The 22,083-nt window shown below is 49.0% G+C and overlaps 1 protein-coding gene and 1 pseudogene across 1 annotated transcript; one reads left to right on the top strand and one right to left on the bottom strand.

The window, feature by feature from the left end:
* Nucleotides 1-2,189: 2,189 nt before the first annotated feature.
* Nucleotides 2,190-3,655, bottom strand: LOC147107255 (uncharacterized; annotated as a pseudogene).
* On the top strand, nucleotides 3,561-8,014 carry LOC147107254 (protein DVR-1-like). Its single transcript, XM_086007404.1, has 2 exons — nucleotides 3,561-3,975; nucleotides 6,791-8,014. The coding sequence occupies exons 1-2, from the start codon at nucleotides 3,690-3,692 to the stop codon at nucleotides 7,588-7,590; spliced, it is 1,086 nt and encodes a 361-aa protein (XP_085863530.1). The 5' UTR covers nucleotides 3,561-3,689; the 3' UTR covers nucleotides 7,591-8,014.
* The last annotated feature ends 14,069 nt before the right edge of the window (nucleotides 8,015-22,083 follow it).

Genomic DNA, 22,083 nt, shown 5'->3' with positions numbered 1-22,083 from the left:
TCTATGTCCACTAGTTTTTACTGATTTCTGTATTTGGGCCCCTCAATTTCTCAGCTCCTCCACAGTTCCCAGCTTCTCACCATTTAGAAATTTCTCTGATCGATCTTTCTTGGGTCCAAAGTTTGATTCTCTTCTTCTTAGGCAGTCCCTCGGAACCGAGGATGACTTGCTTCCACACTAAAAATGAGTTCTCGGGTGACTGATGAGCCCAATGCGGGACCTACAGTCTCTGTCACAGGTGGGGCAGACGGTGGTTGAAGGGGTGGGTGGGTGGGGTGCTTGGGTTGACGTGCGCTCCTTGCGCTTGGCTTCCGCTTACTCCCGGCGAAGAGACTCGAGGTGTTCGGCGCCTTCCTGGCTGCTTCTCCTCCACTTTGTGCGGTCTTGGGCCAGGGATTCCCAGGTATCAGTGGGGATGTTGCACTTTTTCAAGGAGGCTTTGAGGGTGTCCTTGAAGCGTTTCCTCTTCCCACCTGGGGCTCTCTTGCTGTGTCGGAGCTCCAAGTAGAGCACTTGTTTTGGGAGTCTCGTATTGGGCATGCGGACAATGTGACCCGCCCATCGGAGCTGATTGAGTGTGGTCAAAGCTTCGATGCTGGGGATGCTGGCCTGAGCGAGAACACTGACGTTGGTGCGCCTATCCTGCCAATGGATTTGCAGGATCTTGCGGAGGCAGCATTGGTGGTACCTCTCCAGTGCTTTGAGGTGCCTGCTGTATATGGTCCATGTCTCTGAAGCATACAGCAGGGCGGATATCACTGCTGCTCTGTAGACCATGAGCTCAGTGCCGGGTTTGAGGTCCTGGTCTTCAAACACTCTCTTCCTCAGGCGACCGAAGGCTGCACTGGCACACTGAAGGTGGTGTTGGACTTTGTCTGCCCTTGTTGACAGTAGGCTTCCGAGGTATGGAAAGTGGTCTACGTTGTCCAAGGCCTTCTCGTGGATTTTGATAATTGGGGGGCAGTACTGTGTGGCGGGGGCAGGTTGGTAGAGGACCTTTGTCTTATGGATGTTTAGTGTAAGGCCCATGCTCTCGTACGCTTCGGTGAAGGTGTTGACGATGGTTTGGAGTTCGACCTCCGAGTGTGCGCAGACGCAAGCGTCGTCTGCATACTGTAATTCGACGACAGAGGATGAGATGACCTTGGATCTGGACTGGAGGCGACGGAGGTTGAACAGTTTCCCGTTTGTTCTGTAAATTAGCTCCACTCCAGCGGGGAACTTACTGAGGGTGAGATGGAGCATTGCAGCAAGGAAGATCGAGAAGAGCGTTGGTGCGATGACACAGCCTTGCTTGACCCCGGTTCGTATGTGAATTGGGTCTGTGGTGGAACCGTTGGTCAGGATCACGGCTTGCATGTCATCGTGAAGCAGGCGGAGGATGGTGACAAACTTCTGAGGGCAGCCGAATTTGAGGAGGACACTCCATAATACCTCACGGTTAACCGCGTCGAAGACCTTTGTGAGGTCAAAGGCGGCCATGTACAGCGGTTGGTGCTGTTCCCTGCATTTCTCTTGTAATTGACGCGTGGCGAAGATCATGTCCATTGTGCCCCTTAGTGGGCGGAATCCGCATTGCGGCTTTGGGAGGAGCTCTTCGGCCACTGGGAAAAGGCGATTGAGGAGGATTCTTGCGATGACTTTCCCTGTGGCAGACAGCAGGGAAACTCCCCTGTAATTACTGCAATCGGACTTGTCACCTTTCCTGAAGATGGTCACAATTACGGCGTCTCTGAGATCCCCTGGCATGCTCTCCTCCTTCCAGATAAGAGAAATGAGTTCATGAATTCGCGCCAGTGGTGTTTCTCCACCATGCTTTAGTGCCTCAGCAGGGATTCCATCTGCTCCTGAGGCCTTGTTGTTCTTCAGTTGTCGGATGGCCTTTTCAACCTCATGCTGGGCTGGGGTTGTGCTGAGATGGTGGCGGGTAGCATGCTGCGGGATGGAGTTGAGGACACTCGCATTGAAGACAGAGTTTCGGTTAAGGAGATCTTTGAAATGCTCCTTCCAGCGGGCACTGACTGCCTCCCTGTCCTTGATGAGTACCTCTCCGTTCTTGGCTGGCAGTGGGGTAGGACCTTGGGTGCTTGGGCTGTAGATGGTCTTGACTGCGCTAAAGAATCCACGCACGTCGTGGTTGTCGGCTAGCTGCTGGATCTCCTGCACTTTCTCCACCCACCATCTGTTCTTTAGGTCACGAGTTTTTTGTTGGACCTCTGCCTTCAGGCGTCTGTAGAACTGCTTTCTTGCTCTCGAGTTCTGTTGCTGTTTCCAGATCAGGAATGCCTTGCGCTTGCGGCTTGTTAGCTCCTGGATCTTTTGGTCATTCTCGTTGGACCAGTCTTAGTGTTTCCTGGTCGAGTGGCCGAGCGTCTCTTCACAGGTGCCGATTATGGAGGTCTTGAATGCAGACCAGGCGCTGTGGACACTCTGTGTCTCTGAATCACTGGGAGTCATCAGATTGTTTGTGAGGCGCAGGCTGAATAGGGCTTTCTTAGCAGGGTCTTTGAGTGCTCCAGCGTTAATTTTCCTGCGGCATTGTTTCTGTTGCCGCCGCTGATTTGAGGTTACATTGATGGAGATGACAGAGTGGATTAGGCGGTGGTCTGTCCAGCAGTCATCAGCTCCCGTCATGGCGCGGGTGATGCGGACGTCCTTGCGGTCCCTCGCTCGGACGATGACATAGTCCAGCAGATGCCAGTGCTTGGAGCGAGGGTGTTGCCATGAAACCTTGTACTTGTCTCTCTGACGGAACAAGGTGTTGGTTATGACAAGGCCATGTTCTAAGCATTTCGACAGGAGGAGGGTACCGTTGGAGTTGACTTTCCCTACCCCCTCTCTGCCGATCACACCTCCCCAGAGGTCTGTGTCCTTTCCAACTGTGGCGTCAAAGTCGCCAAGGAGGATCAGCTTGTCGCCCGTTGGGACTCGGGACAGGGATTGTACGAGGCTGGAGTAGAATTCTCCTTTGGTCTCGTCTGTGGCTTCTAGTGTTGGGGCGTACGTACTGATGGCCGTAACGCACTGGTTCCGGGCTGGGGGGAGCCGTAGAGTCATGAGGCATTCATTTATTCCACAAGGGGAGTCTCTGAGATGTTCAACTCGCTCATTGTTTATGGCGACTCCGACCCCATGGAGGCGGCGACCAAAGTTTGATTCTATATTGCTGCTGACAGCCCAATTTCTGCTGTCTGTTTCTCCAGATTTACAGGAATACACACTTCAATCTGTGAGGCTCCACAGTAATCAATAGGTGTCTGAGTTTAAGAGGAGGCTAAGAGTGACCATCAGCAACTGTCTGGGGTAGATAGAGAGTTCCTTTCAGATGCAAACATCATCATTCAGCCCCTTTGAAGTGCCACTAAAGCCAATCAACAGGTGAGAATTGATGTGTGTTGGAAGCTGATTTCAGACATTCAATCTCAGGGACACCCAGCAGTCAGGATCCCATCTGGTTGAGGGAGGGGGAGACTCCCTGCTTCCCAATCCCCCGCCCCCAGAATGTGAGGCTGCCCCCGGGAGCTCGCTATTGAAATGGTAATTGCAGAGAGAGAGAGAGAGAGAGAAAGCTTTAATCACCAATCAGCAGGGTTGTTGAGGCTGATCCCAGGCTGTAACAGGAGCTGGGCCAAGGCCCAGGCCTCTCACTGCCCATTATTACTCCTCATCTCTTGGTGCCGGGGCCAGCGATGGCTCCTCTGGCTCAGCTCGCTACATGTTTAGCAGTGATTTCCTTTTGCCCCGTCAGTCTGTGTGAGCTGCAGGGGCCCCAGGTTCAGGAAAAGGCCTTTTTAAAAGCACTGGGTTTATCGAGCAGGCCCCAGCCCTCCGATCCCAGGCCTGTCCCGGTTCGGTTATGGAAGATGTTCCAGAGGAGGACCAGGCCCCTCACCCAGGGAGACCCTGGAGATGACGTGTGCAGGGTGGATGAGCTGGGGGTGGATGGAGACACTCTCCGTCACCTGCCCGATCTGGGTAAGTGACCCTTTCCTAATGTGGGAGTGTGGGGAGCCCTGGGGGAGGGGGAGGTGGGATCGTGGAGAGGGGGAGCCCTGGGGGGGGAAGGAGGTGGGATCGTGGGGAGGGGGAGTGTGGGGAGCCCTGGGGGAGGGGGAGCGCTGGGGGAGGGGGGACTCTTTACCCAGAGAGTGGTGAGAATGTGGAACTCGCTACCACAGGGAGTGGTTGAGGCGAAGAGTATGGACACATTTAAAATATTTTCTAAAGCGAATCCTGGGACACACAGGGTAGGATCACAGCTGAGTAGCCAGGACGCGTTTCAAGACGACTTTGTTGTTTCTGCCAATGGACTACGTGTAGAGACGAGGCCGTTTTCACCTTACACCGAATCTGGAATCTTGTGTGTGTTCTGGTAACAGTGCTGTCGTGTCTGTGCCCATCCCCAATACCCGAACTTGTAATTTCCCAGTTTCAAATCTGTTCCAAACAGACTGAGATTTTCCATATAAGGTATGAAACACCCTGTGTCTCAGTCGGTTTCAGAAATCTCTTCCCGGTGGGAGAATTTAGAGCTTGCTTTATTCATTAAAAAAAACACAATGCACCATGCTGATCTCTGAGGTAAAGTAAATCCACTCGCCCACCGACTCTCGCCGTGCCCTCGGCTTCGCCCGCGCATTTTAAAGGTTCCGCCCTCCGGCCAGTCACTATTGGCCGAAACACGGGGTCATGTGACTCAATCCCGCAGAGTGCAGCGCGGCCCGACTCTCGATGGGGCCTTTTCTCCACCGCGCTGCATTGTGGGAAGGCGGGGCCGCCATTGTCGCCTCCGTTCAGCCGGCTCCTGGAATCCGTTCCTGAGCTCAAACCGGGCGTGAACCGGATGAGAACCGGATTTCTGTACATTCGTGTTTAAAAGGCAGAGATTGAAATTTTCCAGTTTATCCAAAAATAAAATTAAAATCCAACTCCTGACCAGCGGACCAATGAATTTGGCTCTATTCAGGGGCAAGTTTCCTGAATCGAGCACTCTTGCAGGGACGTTGTTTGCCCGGGGACACACTACCTCCGGAAAACAGGGACTTATGGTCCGCCTGCTTTAAGGGGAAGTGAGATAAGCACATGAGGGAGAAAGGAAAACAAGGATACGTTGCTAGTGTGAGATGAAGCAGGGTGGGAGGAGGCTCGAGTGGAGCATGAACTTCAGAATGGAGCCAAATGGCCTGTTTCTGTGCTGTACATTCCATGTAATACTGTAATAATGGCAGCTGAAACCCTTCAAGGAGCCGCAGCTCTCCTGTCCTGTACAACCGGCGGGACGCTCGGGGTGCAATTGGTCGGAGAGGAGTTCAGATGATTTGTAAATCCGTTCGGGACTTTAATTGTTGTCTAACTGGTCCTCTATTGGGAGGGTGGAATTTGGGGGCCTCACTTTCCTGGGGCCCTCCTTTCCTGGGGGGTGGTCAGTCTGGGGCCCTCCTTTCCTGGGGGGTGGTCAGTCTGGGGCCCTCCTTTCCTGGGGGGTGGTCAGTCTGGGGCCCTCCTTTCCTGGGGGGTGGTCAGTCTGGGGCCCTCTTTCCTGGGGGGTGGTCAGTCTGGGGCCCCCTTTCCTGGGGGGTGGTCAGTTTGGGGCCCCCTTTCCTGGGGGGTGGTCAGTCTGGGGCCCCCTTTCCTGGGGGGTGGTCAGTCTGGGGCCCTCCTTTCCTGGGGGGTGGTCAGTCTGTGGCCCCCTTTCCTGGGGGGTGGTCAGTCTGGGGCCCCCTTTCCTGGGGGGGTGGTCAGTCTGGGGCCCCCTTTCCTGGGGGGTGGTCAGTCTGGGGCCCCCTTTCCTGGGGGGTGGTCAGTCTGGGCCCTCCTTTCCTGGGGGGTGGTCAGTCTGGGGCCTCCTTTCCTGGGGGGTGGTCAGTCTGGGGCCTCCTTTCCTGGGGGGTGGTCAGTCTGGGGCCTCCTTTCCTGGGGGGTGGTCAGTCTGGGGCCTCCTTTCCTGGGGGGTGCTCAGTCTGGGCCCTCCTTTCCTGGGGGGTGGTCAGTCTGGGGCCTCCTTTCCTGGGGGGTGGTCAGTCTGGGCCCTCCTTTCCTGGGGGTGGTCAGTCTGGGGCCCCCTTTCCTGGGGGGTGGTCAGTCTGGGGCCCCCCTTTCCTGGGGGGTGGTCAGTCTGGGGGCCCCTTTCCTGGGGGGTGGTCAGTCTGGGGCCTCCTTTCTTGGGGGGTGGTCAGTCTGGGCCCTCCTTTCCTGGGGGTGGTCAGTCTGGGGCCCCCCTTTCCTGGGGGGTGGTCAGTCTGGGGCCTCCTTTCTTGGGGGGTGGTCAGTCTGGGCCCTCCTTTCCTGGGGGGTGGTCAGTCTGGGGGCCTCCTTTCCTGGGGGGTGGCCAGTCTGGGGCCTCCTTTCCTGGGGGGTGGTCAGTCTGGGGCCTTCTTTCCTGGGGGGTGGTCAGTCTGGGGCCTCCTTTCCTGGGGGGTGGTCAGTCTGGGGCCCTCCTTTCCTGGGGGGTGGTCAGTCTGGGGCCCTCCTTTCCTGGGGGGTGGTCAGTTTGGGGCCCCCCTTTCCTGGGGGGTGGTCAGTCTGGGGGCCTCCTTTCCTGGGGGGTGGTCAGTCTGGGGCCCCCTTTCCTGGGGGGTGGTCAGTCTGGGGCCCTCCTTTCCTGGGGGGTGGTCAGTCTGGGCCCTCCTTTCCTGGGGGGTGGTCAGTCTGGGGCCTCCTTTCCTGGGGGGTGGTCAGTCTGGGGCCCTCCTTTCCTGGGGGGTGCTCAGTCTGGGAGCCCTGGGCTGTATTGACCTGTCCCATTGCCCAGTTGTTCTGATGGTTACTCTTTGACCTTCTCTTTTGCCAGGTAGCCCAATTCCTGGGCTGGGATCCCAGCCTCGGCTGTGTGTGCGGAAGCGACTCTACTTCAACCTGTCGGTGCTGGAAGAAGTGGAGGAGCTGACCCTGGCCCAGCTGGAGCTCACCCTCCTCGGGGACCCCTACCCGCTCCCTGGGGCAGCAGCAACCTGCACCCTGTCCATCTGGACGGTGGGTGAGACCCCCAGCTCCAAGCAGCAACTCATCGCCTGGCAGTCCTTCCAGTCTGTGCACAGCTCCCTTTACTTCAACCTGACTCAGATCTCCAGGTACTGGAGACACCAGTCCAGCAACCTGGGGGCAATGCTGGAAATGGGCAGCGCCTGGGCGGAGGGTCCCCAGGAGCCGAGCCCAGCTTGTGCACGGATTGCCCGGGATCTGCGCGTCTCCCTGTTGGTGGTGACCCTGAATCGGGAGAAATGCAAAGCGTCCAGGAGGAAGAGGAGCTCCTTTCAGCTGCCGCTCGCATTCAGCCGGGTCTGCAAACGGAGGAGGCTCCACATCCAGTTCAAGGACGTGGGCTGGCAACACTGGATCATCGCCCCCCAGAGCTACATGGCCAACTATTGCCACGGGGAGTGCCCTTACCCCCTGAGCGAGAGCCTGAACGGCACCAACCACGCCATTCTGCAAACACTGGTGCACGCCACCGACCCTGGCCACACTCCCCAGCCCTGCTGTGTCCCCATTAAACTCTCGCCTATTTCCATGCTCTATTACGATAACAATGACAATGTGGTTTTGAGACATTACGAAGACATGGTGGTGGATGAGTGTGGTTGTCGATAAGATCTTTCCCCAGATGGAGTTGCTTTTAATTCGGTTACTTTTCTCCCCCTTTTAGCAATGTTTAAATGTTAGTTTCCCTCCCCACAATAAATGTCCTTCTAACACTTTTATGCTTTTGTTTTCAGGTGAACAGTGTAAACCTGAATTTAGTCTTTAAATCCAGATGGGCAGAGAGTGAAAATGTTCGAGTTTTCCAGCTGACTTCACTGTAGTTTTGTTTGTTGAACCTCGTTCATTTGAATGATCACCTGTGGAGCAGATTAAGAATATCCTGCGTGATCCTGGCGCTCAAACATGTTCATTTGTGATTCACTGGGTGTCTGCAAGGGCCGGACACCAAGTAGCTGGTGTGGAATTTGATGTAAAGTTACGATTGTAATTGGAGGCTCATTTTGACTTGGTTTACAATAAATCTCAAAATAAACTTTTACTGTCAAATTTCTTCTGTGTAATGAGATGAACTGTTAACATAAACAGATAAAATCTGCACAGTGCATTTTATAAATAACAGAACTCCTGTGTTGTGTCTGGATTGAACCTCACCTCCTGCTACTTGTAGTCAGTTTAATCTGTGACATAGAGAAACATTTCAATGTCACAGGAAACCTGCACTGTAATTATACATCGATTTATGTGTAGAACAATCCTGCACCGTACTCATTTGAATAAAGGTTATGGGGTGAGTGTGTTCCTTCCCCCTGAAGCCTCTGGTTTTTGCTGGGGTATGGGACCCTGCACAAGTCTCTATTTTTCAAGGGTCAACCAAGATAATTATTGAACCAAACTATTCAGATCAACAGCCATTGTCTTCAGCCCTCGTCCGCAAACTCCGTACCCTAGCCACCGATTCTATTCCTCTGCCTGACCAGACTGATCGCAACCTCTCTGTTCTGCTTTGAGCTGCGCTCCCGACGCCATTTCCGCTCCATCATAAAGACTGCTTAGTTCCACCTCAGTGACATCGCCTGTGCTCTGCCCCCCTTCCCCCGCTCCAGCCCAGCCACTGCTGAAATCCTCACCCAGGCTTTTGTCACCTCCAGACTCGACAATGCCAATGCTCTCCTGGCCGACCTCCCATGCTCCATGATCTCTAAACTTAAATCCATCCCAAACTCTGCTGCCTGTATCCTCTCACTCACCAGTCCTGTTCACCCATCACCCCTCTCCTTGTTGACCTGCATTGGCTCCTGGACTCCCAACATTTTCAATTTTCATCCTTGTGTTTAAATCCGTTCCTGTAGAAGTTATGCTGCAGCTATACAAACCCTGGTTAGACCACACCTGGAGTATTGTGTTCAGTTCTGGGCACCACACCTCAGGTAGGATACATTGCCTTGGGAGGACAGTGCAGATTTACCAGAATGATACCTGGACTCTTAAGGGTTAAATTACGAGGAGAGATTACACAAACTAGGGTTGTATTCCCTGGAATTTAGAAGGTGAAGGGGTGATCTGATCAAAGTTTTCAAGATAGTAAGTGGAACGGATAGGGTAGATAGAGATAAACTATTTCCGCAGGTTGGGGAATCTAGGACTGGGGGCATTGCCTAAAAATTAGAGCCAGACCTTTCAGGGGTGAAGTTAGGAAACACTTCTACACACAGAGTGGGAGAGGTTTGGAACTCTTCTGCAAATAGCAGTTGATGTTGGGTCAATTGTTAATTTTCAATCTGAGACTGATAGATTTTGTTAACCAAAGGTATTAAGGGGTATGGGGCAAAAGCAGGTATATGGAGTTAGGTCACAGGTCAGCCATGATCTCATTGAATGACGGAACAGGCTCAAGGAGCTAAATGGCCTCCTCCTGTCCCTATGTTCCTCACCCTTCCCCATCTCTGTAACGCCCTCCAACTTCTCCGTTCCTCTGACTCTGGCCTCTTGCACATCCCCCCCTTGCACATACCATTGGTGGCTGTGCCTTCAACCACTTAAGCCCCACGCACTTGAATTCCCTCCCTAAAGCCTTCTGCCTCCCTCACCTTATTACAACCCTCTTAAAACTCACCTTTTTGACTACGGTTTTCATTACCCCCGTCAATATCTGCTCCTTTGACTCGACGCACATTTAAAAAAAAATTTGTTCATGGGATGTGGGCGTCGCTGGCAAGGCCAGCATTTATTGCCCATCCATAATTGCCCTTGAGAAGGTGGTGGTGAGCTGCCTTCTTGAACCACTGCAGTCCGTATGGTGAAGGTGCTCCCGCAGTGCTGTTAGGGAGGGAGGAAGTTCCAGGATTTTGACCCAGCGACGATGAAGGAACGGCGATATACTTCTAAGTCAGGATGGTGTGTGACTTGGAGGGGAACTTGGAGGTGGTGGTGTTCCCATGCACCTGCTGCCCTTGTCCTTCTAGGTGGAAGAGGTCACGGGTTTGGCAGGTGCTGCCGAAAGAGCCTTGGCGAGTTGCTGCAGTGCATCTTGTAGATGGTACACACTGCAGCCATGGTGCGCTGGTGGTGGAGGGAGTGAATGTTTAAGGTGGTGGATGGGGTGCCAATCAAGCGGGCTGCTTTGTCCTGGATGGTCTCGAGCTTCCTGAGTGTTGTTGGAGCTGCACTCATCCAGGCAAGTGGAGAGTATTCCATCACACTCCTTACTTGTGCCTTGTAGATGGTGGGAAGGCTTTGGGGAGTCAGGAGGTGAGACATTCGCCGCAGAATACCCAGCCTCTGACCTGCTCTCGTTGCCACAATATTTATGTGGCTGCTCCAGTTAAGTTTCTGGTCAATGATGATCCCCAGGATGTTGATGGTGGGGGATTTGGCGATGGTAATGCCGTTGAATGTCAAGGGGCGGTGGTTAGATCCTCGCTTGTTGGAGATAGTTATTGCTTGGCAGTTGTGTGGTTGTACAAATGTTACCTGCCACTTATCAGCCCAAGTCTGAATGTTGTTCAGGTCTTCTTGCATGCAGGCATGGACTGCTTCATTATCTGAGGAGTTGTGAATGGCACTGAACACTGTGCAGTCATCAGCGAACATTCCCATTTCTGACCTGATGCTGGAGGGAAGGTCATTGATGAAGATGGTTGGGCCTAGGACACTGCCTTGAGGAACTCCTGCAGCGATGTCCTGGGGCTGAGATGATTGGCTTCCAACCACCACAACCATCTTCTTTTGTGCTAGGTATTACTCCAGCCAGTGGAGAGTTTCCCCCCCGATTCCCATTGACTTCAGTTTTACTAGGGCTCCTTGATGCCACACTTGGTCAAATACTGCCTTGATGTCAAGGGCAGTCACTCTCACCTCACCTCTGGAATTCAGCTCCTTTGTCCATGTTTGGACCAAGGCAGTAATGAGGTCGGGAGCCGAGTGATCTTGGTGGAACCCAAACTGGGCATCAGTGAGCAGGTTATTGGTGAGTAATTGCCGCTTGATAGCACTGTCGACGACACCTTCCATCACTTTGCTGATTGAGAGGAGACTGATGGGGCGGTAATTGGTCGGATTGGATTTGTCCTGCTTTTTGTGGACTAGACATAGCTGGGACGTTTTTCTACAGTAAAGATGCTAAATAAATGCAGCTGTTGTTGGTCATCACAGCTGAGCTAGAATCTGTTCTCACCCAGTGCCAAAGGGATCGTGTTTCACCAGTGATTACAATAAAATGATCAGATGTTGCTCAGGGTTAGCACACTTGTTCCTAAATCCAGAATGTTGTGGGCCAAAACCCCACACTGGAGACTTGAGCACATAATCTAGGCCGACAAGTCAGCGCCGCACTGTCGGAGGTGCAGTCTTTCAGATGAGACATTAAACCGAGGTCCCATCCGCCCGCTCAGGTGGATGTAAAAGATCCCATGGCACTATTTCGAAGAAGAGCGGGGAAATTCTCTGTGTCCTGGTCAATATTATCCCTCAACCAATGACCTTGCTGTGTGCAACTTGGCTGCTGCATTTCCTACAACAGTGAGTGACTACGCTTCAAAAGCACTACATTGGCCGTGAAGCATTTGACAGTCCTGAGGTTGTGAAAGGCGCTATATAAATGCAAGTTCTTTCTCCAGCCGGGGAAACCCTGGTTGATTTTTTTTCTTTCCGTCCCTTGTTCAGGGTGCTAAAGCAAAATGCCAGTGGCTGGCCCAAGTAGGACCAGATAGCTTTGCATAGACTAGTTTTCAAATCCCTCCATGGCCTCGTCCCTTCCTATCTCTGTAATCTCCTTCAGTCCCACAACCCCCAAGATATCTGCGCTCCTCTAATTTCGCCCTCTTGAGCATCCCTGATTATAATCGCTCCACCATTGGTGGCCGTGCCTTCTGTTGCCTAGACCCTAAGCTCTGGAATTCCCTGCCTAAACCTGTCCGCCTTGCTACCTCTCTTTCCTCCTTTAAGACACTCTTTGACCAAGCTTTTGGTTACCTGCCCTAATTTCTCTTTATGTGGATCGGTGTCAAATTTCTTGTCTTAAAATACTCCTGTGCAGCGCCTTGGGAAGTTTTACTTCATTAAAGGCGCTATATAAATACAAGTTGTTGTTTGGAACCAAGGCCCTTCCTGAACAGGATGGGTTAATTCCATACCAGGTGCACCAATTACTCACCAAGCTTTAGCAGGTGATCAGGGAAGTAACTGTAGCAAAACATTTACCATTGCAATTACAGAAAGTGGGGCCCATAGAGAAGGCCTACTCCAAGCTCATCTGGAGCAACAAGGGTCCAGCTTTCATCCCTGGTCTCTGCAGAGTTAACTGACCTCACCCAGTGTCACACAGAGGGGGGGAGAGTTCAGGTTCTAGCCCTCTTGTTCTGTATAGTCCAGTTGCGATCAGCTGTCACAGATAGACTAGAGAGATAGTGGTGGGAATCCCCAATCGGTAGATATCATCCCACAATCCCACTCCTATCCCTTTATCAGTGTTTCTCTGGGTTCTTATCCAACTCTCTCTCTAATTTGCTGATACAATCAGCTCCCAGCCCCTCCATTGGAAGCCCATTCTATACATTCAGCACCAGTTAAATCTGAACGGTCTTTTCACCTTCCTTCTACATCTGAGGCTAAGTCCAGCAGGAATTACATAGAATCCAAAACACAGAAACAGGCCATTCGGCCCAACTGGTCTATGTCGGTGTTTCTGCTCCACACCAGCCTCCTCCCACCCTACTTCATCTCATCCTATCAGCATATCCTTCTATTCCTTTCTCCTTCATGTACTTATCCCCTGAAATGCACCTATGCTACTTGCCTCGACCACTCCCTGTAGTAGTGAGTTCAGAAGTTTCTCCTGAATTACTTGTTGGATTTATTTGTCACTATCTTATATTTATGGCCCCTAGTTCTGAACTCCCCGAGTAGAGTAATCTCAACGTTTACCCTGTCAAACCCCTTCAGAATTTTAAAGACCTCTAGCGGGTCACCTCTCGGTCTTCTCTTTTCGACAGTAAAGGGTTCCAGCCTGTTCAGTCTTTCCTGACAGTTATACCCTCTCAGTTCTGGCATCATCTGTAGAAATCTTTTTTGCACCTTCTCCAGTGCTTCGATATCCTTTCTGTGATAAAGGAGACCAGAATTGTTCACACTCAAGTGTGGCCTAACAAAGATTCTATATAAGTTTAACATAACTTCTCTGCTTTTGAATTCTATTCCTCTAGAAACGAACCCCATTGCTGTGTTTGCTACTTTTATGGCCTTGCTAACCTGAAGCAGCCTGGCCCACTGTTGAGGTTCAGGTCAAGTAAGATCCCAGAAATGTTGACATAGCAATTTTTAATGGGCAATGTTGATGGAAAAGCCTGACCAAAAATTCACGGTAACAAAATCTGTACAATATTTTAAAATATATATATGTATACATATGTCATTGGGTATGGTAGTGTAGTGGTTATATTACTGGGCTGGTAATCCAGTTCTGATGATAGTTAACGTTTCAGGTCGATGACCTTCGTTAACTCTGTTTCTCTCTCCACAGAAGCTGCCTGTCCTGCTGAGAATTTTCCAGCATTTTCTGTTTTTATTTCAGATTTCCTGCCTCCGCAGCATTTTGCTTTTGTATTACTGGTAATCCAGAGGGCTGGACTAATAATCTAGGGAATGCTAGTTCAAATTCCACCATGCCAGATTGAGAATGTGAATTTAGTTTAAAAAATCTGGGAATAAAAAGCTGGCACCAGTAAAGTGACCGTGAAGCTGTTGGACTGTCGTAAAAACCCAATTGGTCTGGGCCTATTCACGACTCCGGTTCCACATCAGCGTGGCGGACTTTTAACTGCCCTCTGATATGGCCGCTAGCCACTCGGTTGTATCAAACCACTACAAAGAACAAGAGACTGCAGTGGTTGAAGGAGAAGGCCCCACCACAACCACCACCAGCTTCTCAGCACATCTAAGGATGGACAATAAATGTCGGCTTTGCCAGTGATGCCCACATCCTGAGAATCAATTTTAAAAATACACATGTGCACACAAACAGATACAACTTAGGAGAGAATCTCTCAGAACAGTTTCTGTACAAAATAATTTATTAATGCATTCCGTAAGTTGGCATTTTACAGTGACTTAGAATTGTTTTCAGGGGCACAGATGATGAGGGTTGGGAAGTTGAAGTGTAGGTGAGAAGAGAACTTCATAAAAGCAATCCTTCCCCATGTACTAGTCACAGAACCTGTCACTTATTAGCTACTACCTCTATGATTAACTGAATTAAGAGTAAAACATAACATTAAAGAGTTTTATTATGGATATGGATAGGCCTCAAGCCTGCTTCTAATTGTTTCAGAACCTTTGTAAAACCCAGATTTTCAGTGAACCTCAAAACAATTCCCTTTTGCTATGCGGTTAAAAAGATCCCGAACGTCAACACAAGAGGATAAAGGCACCAATCTCACACTCCCAGTGGGGAGCTGCACTCGAAGGGAACACAGCTGAGAAGCCTGCAGCTAGTGTAGTCTTCTCTCTGACCCAGGCTCCCTGCTGAGAGTGTGACAAGAGTGAGGGTTGTGGGAAGAAACCCACAGATGTACACCCCAGAACTTTAGGGAGGTTTAATACTTTTTCAATAAGATGTCTCTCACCACTTCCTCATTATGCAGGCTAGGGCCTTGCAAACAGCATTACACCTCTTGATCAACCACTGCAGAGATCCGCTGGAGACCAGAGTCCCGCCCCAGCCACTTTCCCCCCCTCCTTCAGACAAACAAGGGAAACTATAGAACATCCGATCATATCTTCACCCTACAGACCCTAATTGACAAACACGTTCACCATAACAAAAGCAAAATCTACGCATGCTTTGTAGATTTCCAGAAGGCTTTCGACTCCATCTGGCATGACGGTTTATTCCTGAAACTTATCGAAAGTGGGGTAGGAGGGAAAACATATGATGTAATTAAATCAATGTATACAAACAACAAATGTGCAGTTAAAATTGGAGACAAACAAACAAAATACTTCCCACAGGGGCGGGGGGTGACGCAGGGCTCGCCAATCTCACCGACACTCTTTAATATTTACATAAATGGATTGGCAAAACTACTTGAACAATCTACAGCACCCGGCCTCACCCTATATGAATCCAAGGTTAAATTCCTCCTCTATGCAGACGACCTGGTTCTGCTGTCACCTACTAAAGAGGGGCTACAGCAAAACCTGGACCTGCTGGAGTCGTACTGCCAGACTTGGGCCCTGACAATAAATCCCCAAAAAACCAAAGTCCTTGTGTTCCAGCAAAGATCCAAACATCAGGGACCCAAAATAAATTTCACAGTAGGAACAACCAAAATTGAACAAACCACTAACTACACATACTTGGGCTTAAAAATCAGTTCTACGGGAAACTTCAAACTGGCTGTGAATGAACTGAAAGAGAAAGCAAGAAGGGCTTTCTATGCCATCAAAAAATCAATCCAAATAGAAATCCCAATTAGCATTTGGCTCAAAATTTTCAAATCAGTAATTGAACCAATTGCACTCTATGGCAGTGAGGTATGGGGACCGCTAACTCAACAAGAATTTGCAAAATGGGACAAACACCCAATTGAGATCCTACATGCAGAATTCTGTAAAAGTATCCTCTGGACTCAAAGGAAAACAGTAAACAATGCATGCAGGGCGGAACTAGGCCAATATCCATTAATAATCACTATCCAAAAAAGAGCCACCAAATTTTGGAATCACCTACAAATGAGCAATCCCCAATGCTATCACTACGACGCCCTGAAATGCCAAGAGCTGACCATAAAGAAGAATACCCTCAGTCAACTAGTCCTGGGACTCAGTGAAGTAACTACTAACAATACTAACAATAACCAGCCCCAGGACAGTGACAGGGTAACACAAAGAATTCGACCCAACACAATCGTCGCTAAGCAAAAGGAAAAATATCTGACATATTGGGCAGAAACAACAAAAACCCAAAGCAAACTCAATTGCTACTTGGCCCTAAACAGACGATACAACATAGCTGATTACCTGACCATGGTAAAGGATAACAAACTGAGAAGAACCTTGACAAGGTACAGACTTAGCGAACATAGCCTAGCGATCGAAAAAGGCAGACACAGGCAGACCAGGCTGCCAAGAGAGGACAGGATATGCTCTCACTGCAGTCAGGGAGTGGTGGAGACAGAGATGCACTTCCTCACAGCTTGTGGAAAATATCAGGGCATCAGGGAGAATTTCTACCAAAAATTCTCACAAATATGCCCTGATTTCAGAAATCTGAATGACAACCAAAAACTCCCATTCCTACTGGGAGAGGAGAGAAGCTGTATAACATTGGCGGCACACTATGTTACAGCTTGCCATGAACAGAGGGACAACCAGTAAACTAAGAAAAAAATATATATAAACAATGCGAATGTATATTTATACACTCAGGGATATACCTGTTTATACACTGTATGAATAGAACTGCGTTTATGTGCTAAACCATAAATGTATTTTGATGCTTTGGCAACATAAGATGTAACTTATCATGCCAATAAAGCGATTTGAATTGTGAATTGTGAATTGAAAGTCTGTGTGTTTGATGAGGCTCTGGTGACATTTCCTGATGTGCGTTTCCCCAGCAGGAGCGCACAAACAGAAAATTCAACTCTTTATAGTCAGTCAGGACCAAGGAGCTGGGTACTGAGCTGGGAATCAAACTGGTCACATAAACCATACAAAAATATTGCTTAATTACCATTCAGTTTTGGTTCACGCACTGGTACAATAAAATCCATGATAGTTTAACTTTGAACCCAAATGATTGGCATCATCTCTGATAAATATTTTTTTTTACCACTGTACAACTATTGCTATTTCCAGCACTGTTCCCTTCCAACCAAACCAGTTTTCCAAAGGATTTGATGGCAAGCAATCACACAGCTCATTGATCATCTTCATAATTTGCGTAATATCGCACGCTTTTAAAAACAAACCAACAATTCAGCTCGTTTGAAATTGGTGCCTCAGCTTCTTAACAAACTGTCCCGTCATTGTAGAAATATCTGTACAGTCCAGTCTTCATTCACAGTTGCTTCATTTTCATTATGCTAACTTGAATTGAATTTGTGTAAAAAAAAGCCTCCTGTGCTGTTTTATTTAAATTGCTTAATTCAAACTCCTAAATAATTTAACTGTAGACTGTATCTGTACAGAGTGGGGGGCAGTGCATTTAACAGTATCTGTACAGAGTGGGGGGCAGTGCATTAAGATTCAAGTTAACTGACAAACTTTCAACATCTTGCCTTTTTGTTCATTGTAACAGGTTTTAAAACAGGTAATTAATAACATTCACATTCTCCCTCCCTCTGCCCCCCCTAGGAAACTTCAGATCATCGTTAACCTGCCTCACCCCTTTCCAGTGCTGACTGACCTGCTGCAGTTCCAGCATTTGCCACTTTGTTCCTCGATCCTCTGGAACCTGATATATCGAAAGGAGAAACTGACAAATGATGCAAAATTAGGATCATATTCCTTAGCATACAGCTTAAAAAACTGCTGGCAAAATGTGGTGGATGGGGAAAGAGGGGGAAAAAAGGGGTCAAAAGGGAAAAGGGAAGGAAGGGAAAGGGGGTAGAAAGGGAAAAGGGACAATTTAAGCACAAAATGCAAATCGAAGGCTTGTCTTCAGAACATGTTCAATTTTGGCAGTCACTTACAAAACTGGGATAACCACATTTACTTCAGCTCAGAGGCAGGGCGACATCTAGGTTCTTGGGTACATATCATGTCCATTATATTTGTTGGGAAGACTTTTGTTAAAACATCTTCAAAATGCACAGATATAAACATTGTTAAGTCCGTGAATGATTGAGACACGGACTAGCAGGAGAGAAACAAACAAGTCTTTACTGGTGAAAGGCATAAACGAAACTAACCAACAGAGGCTCTCTAGCGTCTTTTATACAGGGGCGGTCACTGCCGGTATTGCAGTCTGAGACCAGTTATTCTCTTAAAGGTACATACACAACAATTCCTCCCCTTTTAGATAAACAGTACATAACATTCATTTAACACTAATGATAACGAATTACAATCACAATTACTGTTGCTAGATACATTGGCTAAGTTTAAGCAATTATAAGTTCAGTCTTTGAGGAGGCTTCCTGATTCTGTCGGGATAACGCCTCTTTGGAGTATCAGGTTCTTCTGGCAATGTTGAGTCGAAATCAATGTCGTTGTTTGGTTCATCTGCTTCCAATATTACCGGTTCTGCGGTAGCTGCAATTGAAACGTCGATTTCATTACCAGGTGTATCAGATCGTGGTGTGGAGTTGACGTTTTCCAGTGACTCTAGAATCTGGTCAGCATGGCGTCTTACAATGCTCTCCCCAACGTCCACGGTATACATGAGAGGTCCTTGTCGTGTACAAATCGTTCCTGGCTGCCATTTCTCAGTGCGGCAGTCCCGGGCCAAAACTGGTTGACCTATCTTAAAACTCCTGGTCGGCCTTTCATTCATATTCTGAAACTGCCTGTTCGCCACATCTCTTCGGACGTTTGGCTTAACCAAATCCAAGCGGCATCGTAGTCTTCGATTGAAGAACATCATGGCTGGAGTTTGGTTGGTAACCGCATGTGTCGCATTCCGGTAGGCAAACAAGAAGTTGTCCACCTTGTGTTGTAGGGGTATATCTTCATTACACATTGCCTTGATAGCCTTCTTGAATGTTTGGACAAACCTCTCGGCCAATCCATTAGTGGCTGGATGATATGGGGCAGATGTATAATGCTTAACACCATTGTTCTTTAAGAACCTCCGGAAATCTTCAGACACAAACTGTGGTCCATTGTCAGAGCAAATCTGTTCAGGCAGCCCATTCCTGGCGAATATGGTTCGTAAAACTGCGATAGTTTTTTCCGTGGTGGTTGAGGACATTTTTATTACCTCTGGCCACTTTGAATGTGCATCCACCGCAATTAAAAACATCGAGTCCATGAAGGGACCAGCAAAATCAATGTGCACCCTTTGCCATGGAGATGAGGGCCACTCCCATGGATGCAGAGGAGCTTGTGGTGGGGCGTTTTGGACCTTCTGGCATCCTGCACAGCTCTTGGTCATCTCTTCGATTTCTCTATCGATTCCCGGCCACCACACAAACGCTCTGGCTAAGCTCTTCATTTTTACCCCACCCAGATGACCCTCATGAAGCTCATTGAGCACTCTATCCATCAACTTAGGTGGAATTACTACTCTGGATCCACACATCAAGGTTCCTCTGCACACTGACAGCTGTTCTCTTCTTGACGAAAATGCTGGCAGCAGTGGTTCGCCATGTGCTGGCCATCCCTTCACCGTTAAATCATAGACCCGTGATAGTGTCGGGTCATTCCGTGTTTCCTTTTCTATGTGTGCATTCGTCACAGGGAGACATTCGACTATGGTCGAGTGGAATAACTCCATTGGATCCACTGCAAGGTCTTCTTCTTCCACCGTCGGCAACGGTAGACGTGACAATCCATCAGCATTTCCATGCTGTTTAGTTCCCCTGTACTCGATGTCATATTGGTGTGCCCCTAGGAAAAGGGACCATCTCTGCAGCCGTTGTGCTGTCATTATCGGTACGCCCTTCTGAGGGTTGAAAATGGAGACAAGAGGTTGATGATCGGTTAGTAGAGTAAATTTTTGACCGTGCAGATAGTGATTGAACTTCTTCACCCCCCACACTAGGCTGAGGGCCTCTCTGTCAATCTGGGCGTAGTTACGCTCGGCAGAAGTTAACGAGCGTGACGCAAAAGCTATCGGCCTCTCCAAACCATCAAGGAATTTATGTGACAGTACCGCCCCAATGCCGTAGGGAGACGCATCACACGCCAGCCTGATTGGCAGTGCTGGGTTGTAGTGAGCCAATACTTCCTTTGAAGTGATTAAGTCCTTACTCTTCTGAAAAGCACATTTACAATCATCGCTCCATTTCCATGCTACCCCCGTTCGTAGCAGGGCGTTCAGTGGATGCAGAATTGTCGACAAATTCGGCAAAAACTTATGATAGTAATTCACCAACCCGAGGAATGACCTCAGTTGCGACACATTTTCAGGCGCTGGGGCCTTAACAACCGCTTCAATTTTGTCAGGGGACTTATGTAACCCCTCTTCATCAATCACGTGGCCACAATACGATATCTGTTTCTTTAAAAATTCGCACTTGGGGCGGTTGGCTCGCAGCCCATGTTCCCGTAGTCTAGTGAGCACCTGTTCTAGGTTGTTAAGGTGTTCACTGTCATCTTCACCTGTTACAAGGATGTCGTCCGAGTAACACTGAGTCCCCGGAATCCCTTGCAGGACTTGTTCCATCGCTCTTTGCCATATCGCCGGAGCCAATGCTACTCCGAATACCAATCGATGATATTGGTAAAGACCTTTGTGAGTGTTTATCGTGAGATACTTCCTAGAGGACTCTTCAACCTCCATCTGCAAATATGCTTGTGCTAGGTCAATTTTTGTAAAACGCTTCCCTCCAGACAGTGAGGCGAAGATGTCTTCTATCCTTGGAAGAGGATATTGTACTGTGTGAAGGACAGGGTTCACCGTCACCTTGAAATCCCCACAGATGCGAATCTTCCTTGGCTCTCCGGACTTATTGCTTAACGTTTTTTTCATGACAGGAACGATGGGTGTCGCCCACTCGCTCCAGTCGACCTTAGACAACACGCCCGCCTTCTCCAGATTCTCCAGCTCTGCCTCGCCGGCTGGACGAATTGCATATGGTACCGGTCTCGCTTTGAAAAACTTGGGAACTGCATTCTCTTCTATTTTTAACGAGGCGGTTACGCCTTTAAGCGTGCCCAGTTCTTGTTGAAATACCTCTTTGGCGTTAGCTAAGATTGTTGACAATCGTCCAGGAGTGACGTCTTCATCTTTTTTACCGTCCACCGTCATTGCATGAATGGAATGCCAATCTAAGTTTATCTTCCTGATCCATTCCCGTCCCAATAACGGTGGTCCACCATTTGGCAGTATGTAGAGATACAATTTCCGTATTTTCTTGCCATTGTATTCGACAGGCACCCTTATTTTTCCTCTGGGGTATACTTTTTGCCCCGTATACGTCGTCAAGACGATGGATGTCTCTCTCAAGGGTATGTGTGAAAATAGCCGCCCATAGTCTCGTCGATTCATGACGGTTAGCGCTGATCCTGTATCCAATTCCATTTTAACTTGGGACCCTGCTATCGTGAGGGTGACCCAAATGGTTCGGTGATCCTCTTTTGCGATTACATTGTGAAGTTTGAGACAGCTTAATCTCCTGTTCTCGGATTCACTATCGCTCATCTGGTCTTCGGAACTACTGTCCGTCATCTTTTGTACTTTCTTGTACGGTTCCTTAGTAGCCTTTATGTTGTTGCTGGTCTTCTTCTCAGACCTACAAACTCGTGCAATGTGTCCAATCTTCCCGCATTGTCTGCATATTTTGTCTTTGGACCAGCAGTCCTTCTGGTCATGGTTAGTTCTGCCGCAGCGATAACATTTTGCAAATCCCCGTGTCATTTCGTGGGTGCTGTATTCCTGTGGTTTTTGTTGAATTTCTGCAGCTCCCCTGGCTGCTGCTTCATATAATACTGCCACGCTGAAAGCCTTATCTAGCGTCAGCTCTTTTTCTGCGAGTAACTTCTTCTGTGTTCCTTCACTCAGGAGTCCACAGACAAATTTGTCCCGTAGGGTATCTGCCAGTCCTGCTCTGAACTGGCAGTGCTTTGATAGCTTGCGTAGTTCCGTAAGATACTCAGCATTGCTCTCATCTTTGTGCTGAGTTCTCCTGTGGAATTTAAATCTTTCTGCTACCAACAGCGGTGCAGGGTTTAAGTGCTTCTGTAGAACAGCAACAATTTTGTTAAAACTCTTCGCCTTCGGTTTGGCTGGAGTAATCAGATCCCGCAATAGGCCGTACGTTCTAGCGCCCATTACGTTTAGCAATATTGATGCCTTTTTCCCCTCCGCTATTTCATTTGCCTCGAAATATACCTCGACTCTTTCCACATACGTGGTCCAGTCCTCTAATGTATTATCAAAAGCAGTGATACAGCCAGTCTTCGGCATCTTGCAAATCTAAAATGGCGCCTCCTGCGCTT

This window comes from Somniosus microcephalus, chromosome 14, assembly GCF_052327205.1.
Source record: "Somniosus microcephalus isolate GS21.2 chromosome 14, FLI_Smic_1.0, whole genome shotgun sequence".
NCBI classification, from domain to species: domain Eukaryota; kingdom Metazoa; phylum Chordata; class Chondrichthyes; order Squaliformes; family Somniosidae; genus Somniosus; species Somniosus microcephalus.
This window is presented reverse-complemented; position numbering and strand designations above follow the sequence as displayed.

What these genes read in the sequence shown, in the direction of transcription:
- LOC147107254 (XM_086007404.1), top strand. Translation starts at nt 3,690, where the DNA reads ATGGCTCCTCTGGCTCAGCTCGCTACATGTTTAGCAGTGATTTCCTTT. An exon ending in CCGTCACCTGCCCGATCTGG is followed by an intron (nt 3,976 to 6,790) that starts GTAAGTGACCCT and finishes CTCTTTTGCCAG; the next exon opens with GTAGCCCAATTCCTGGGCTG.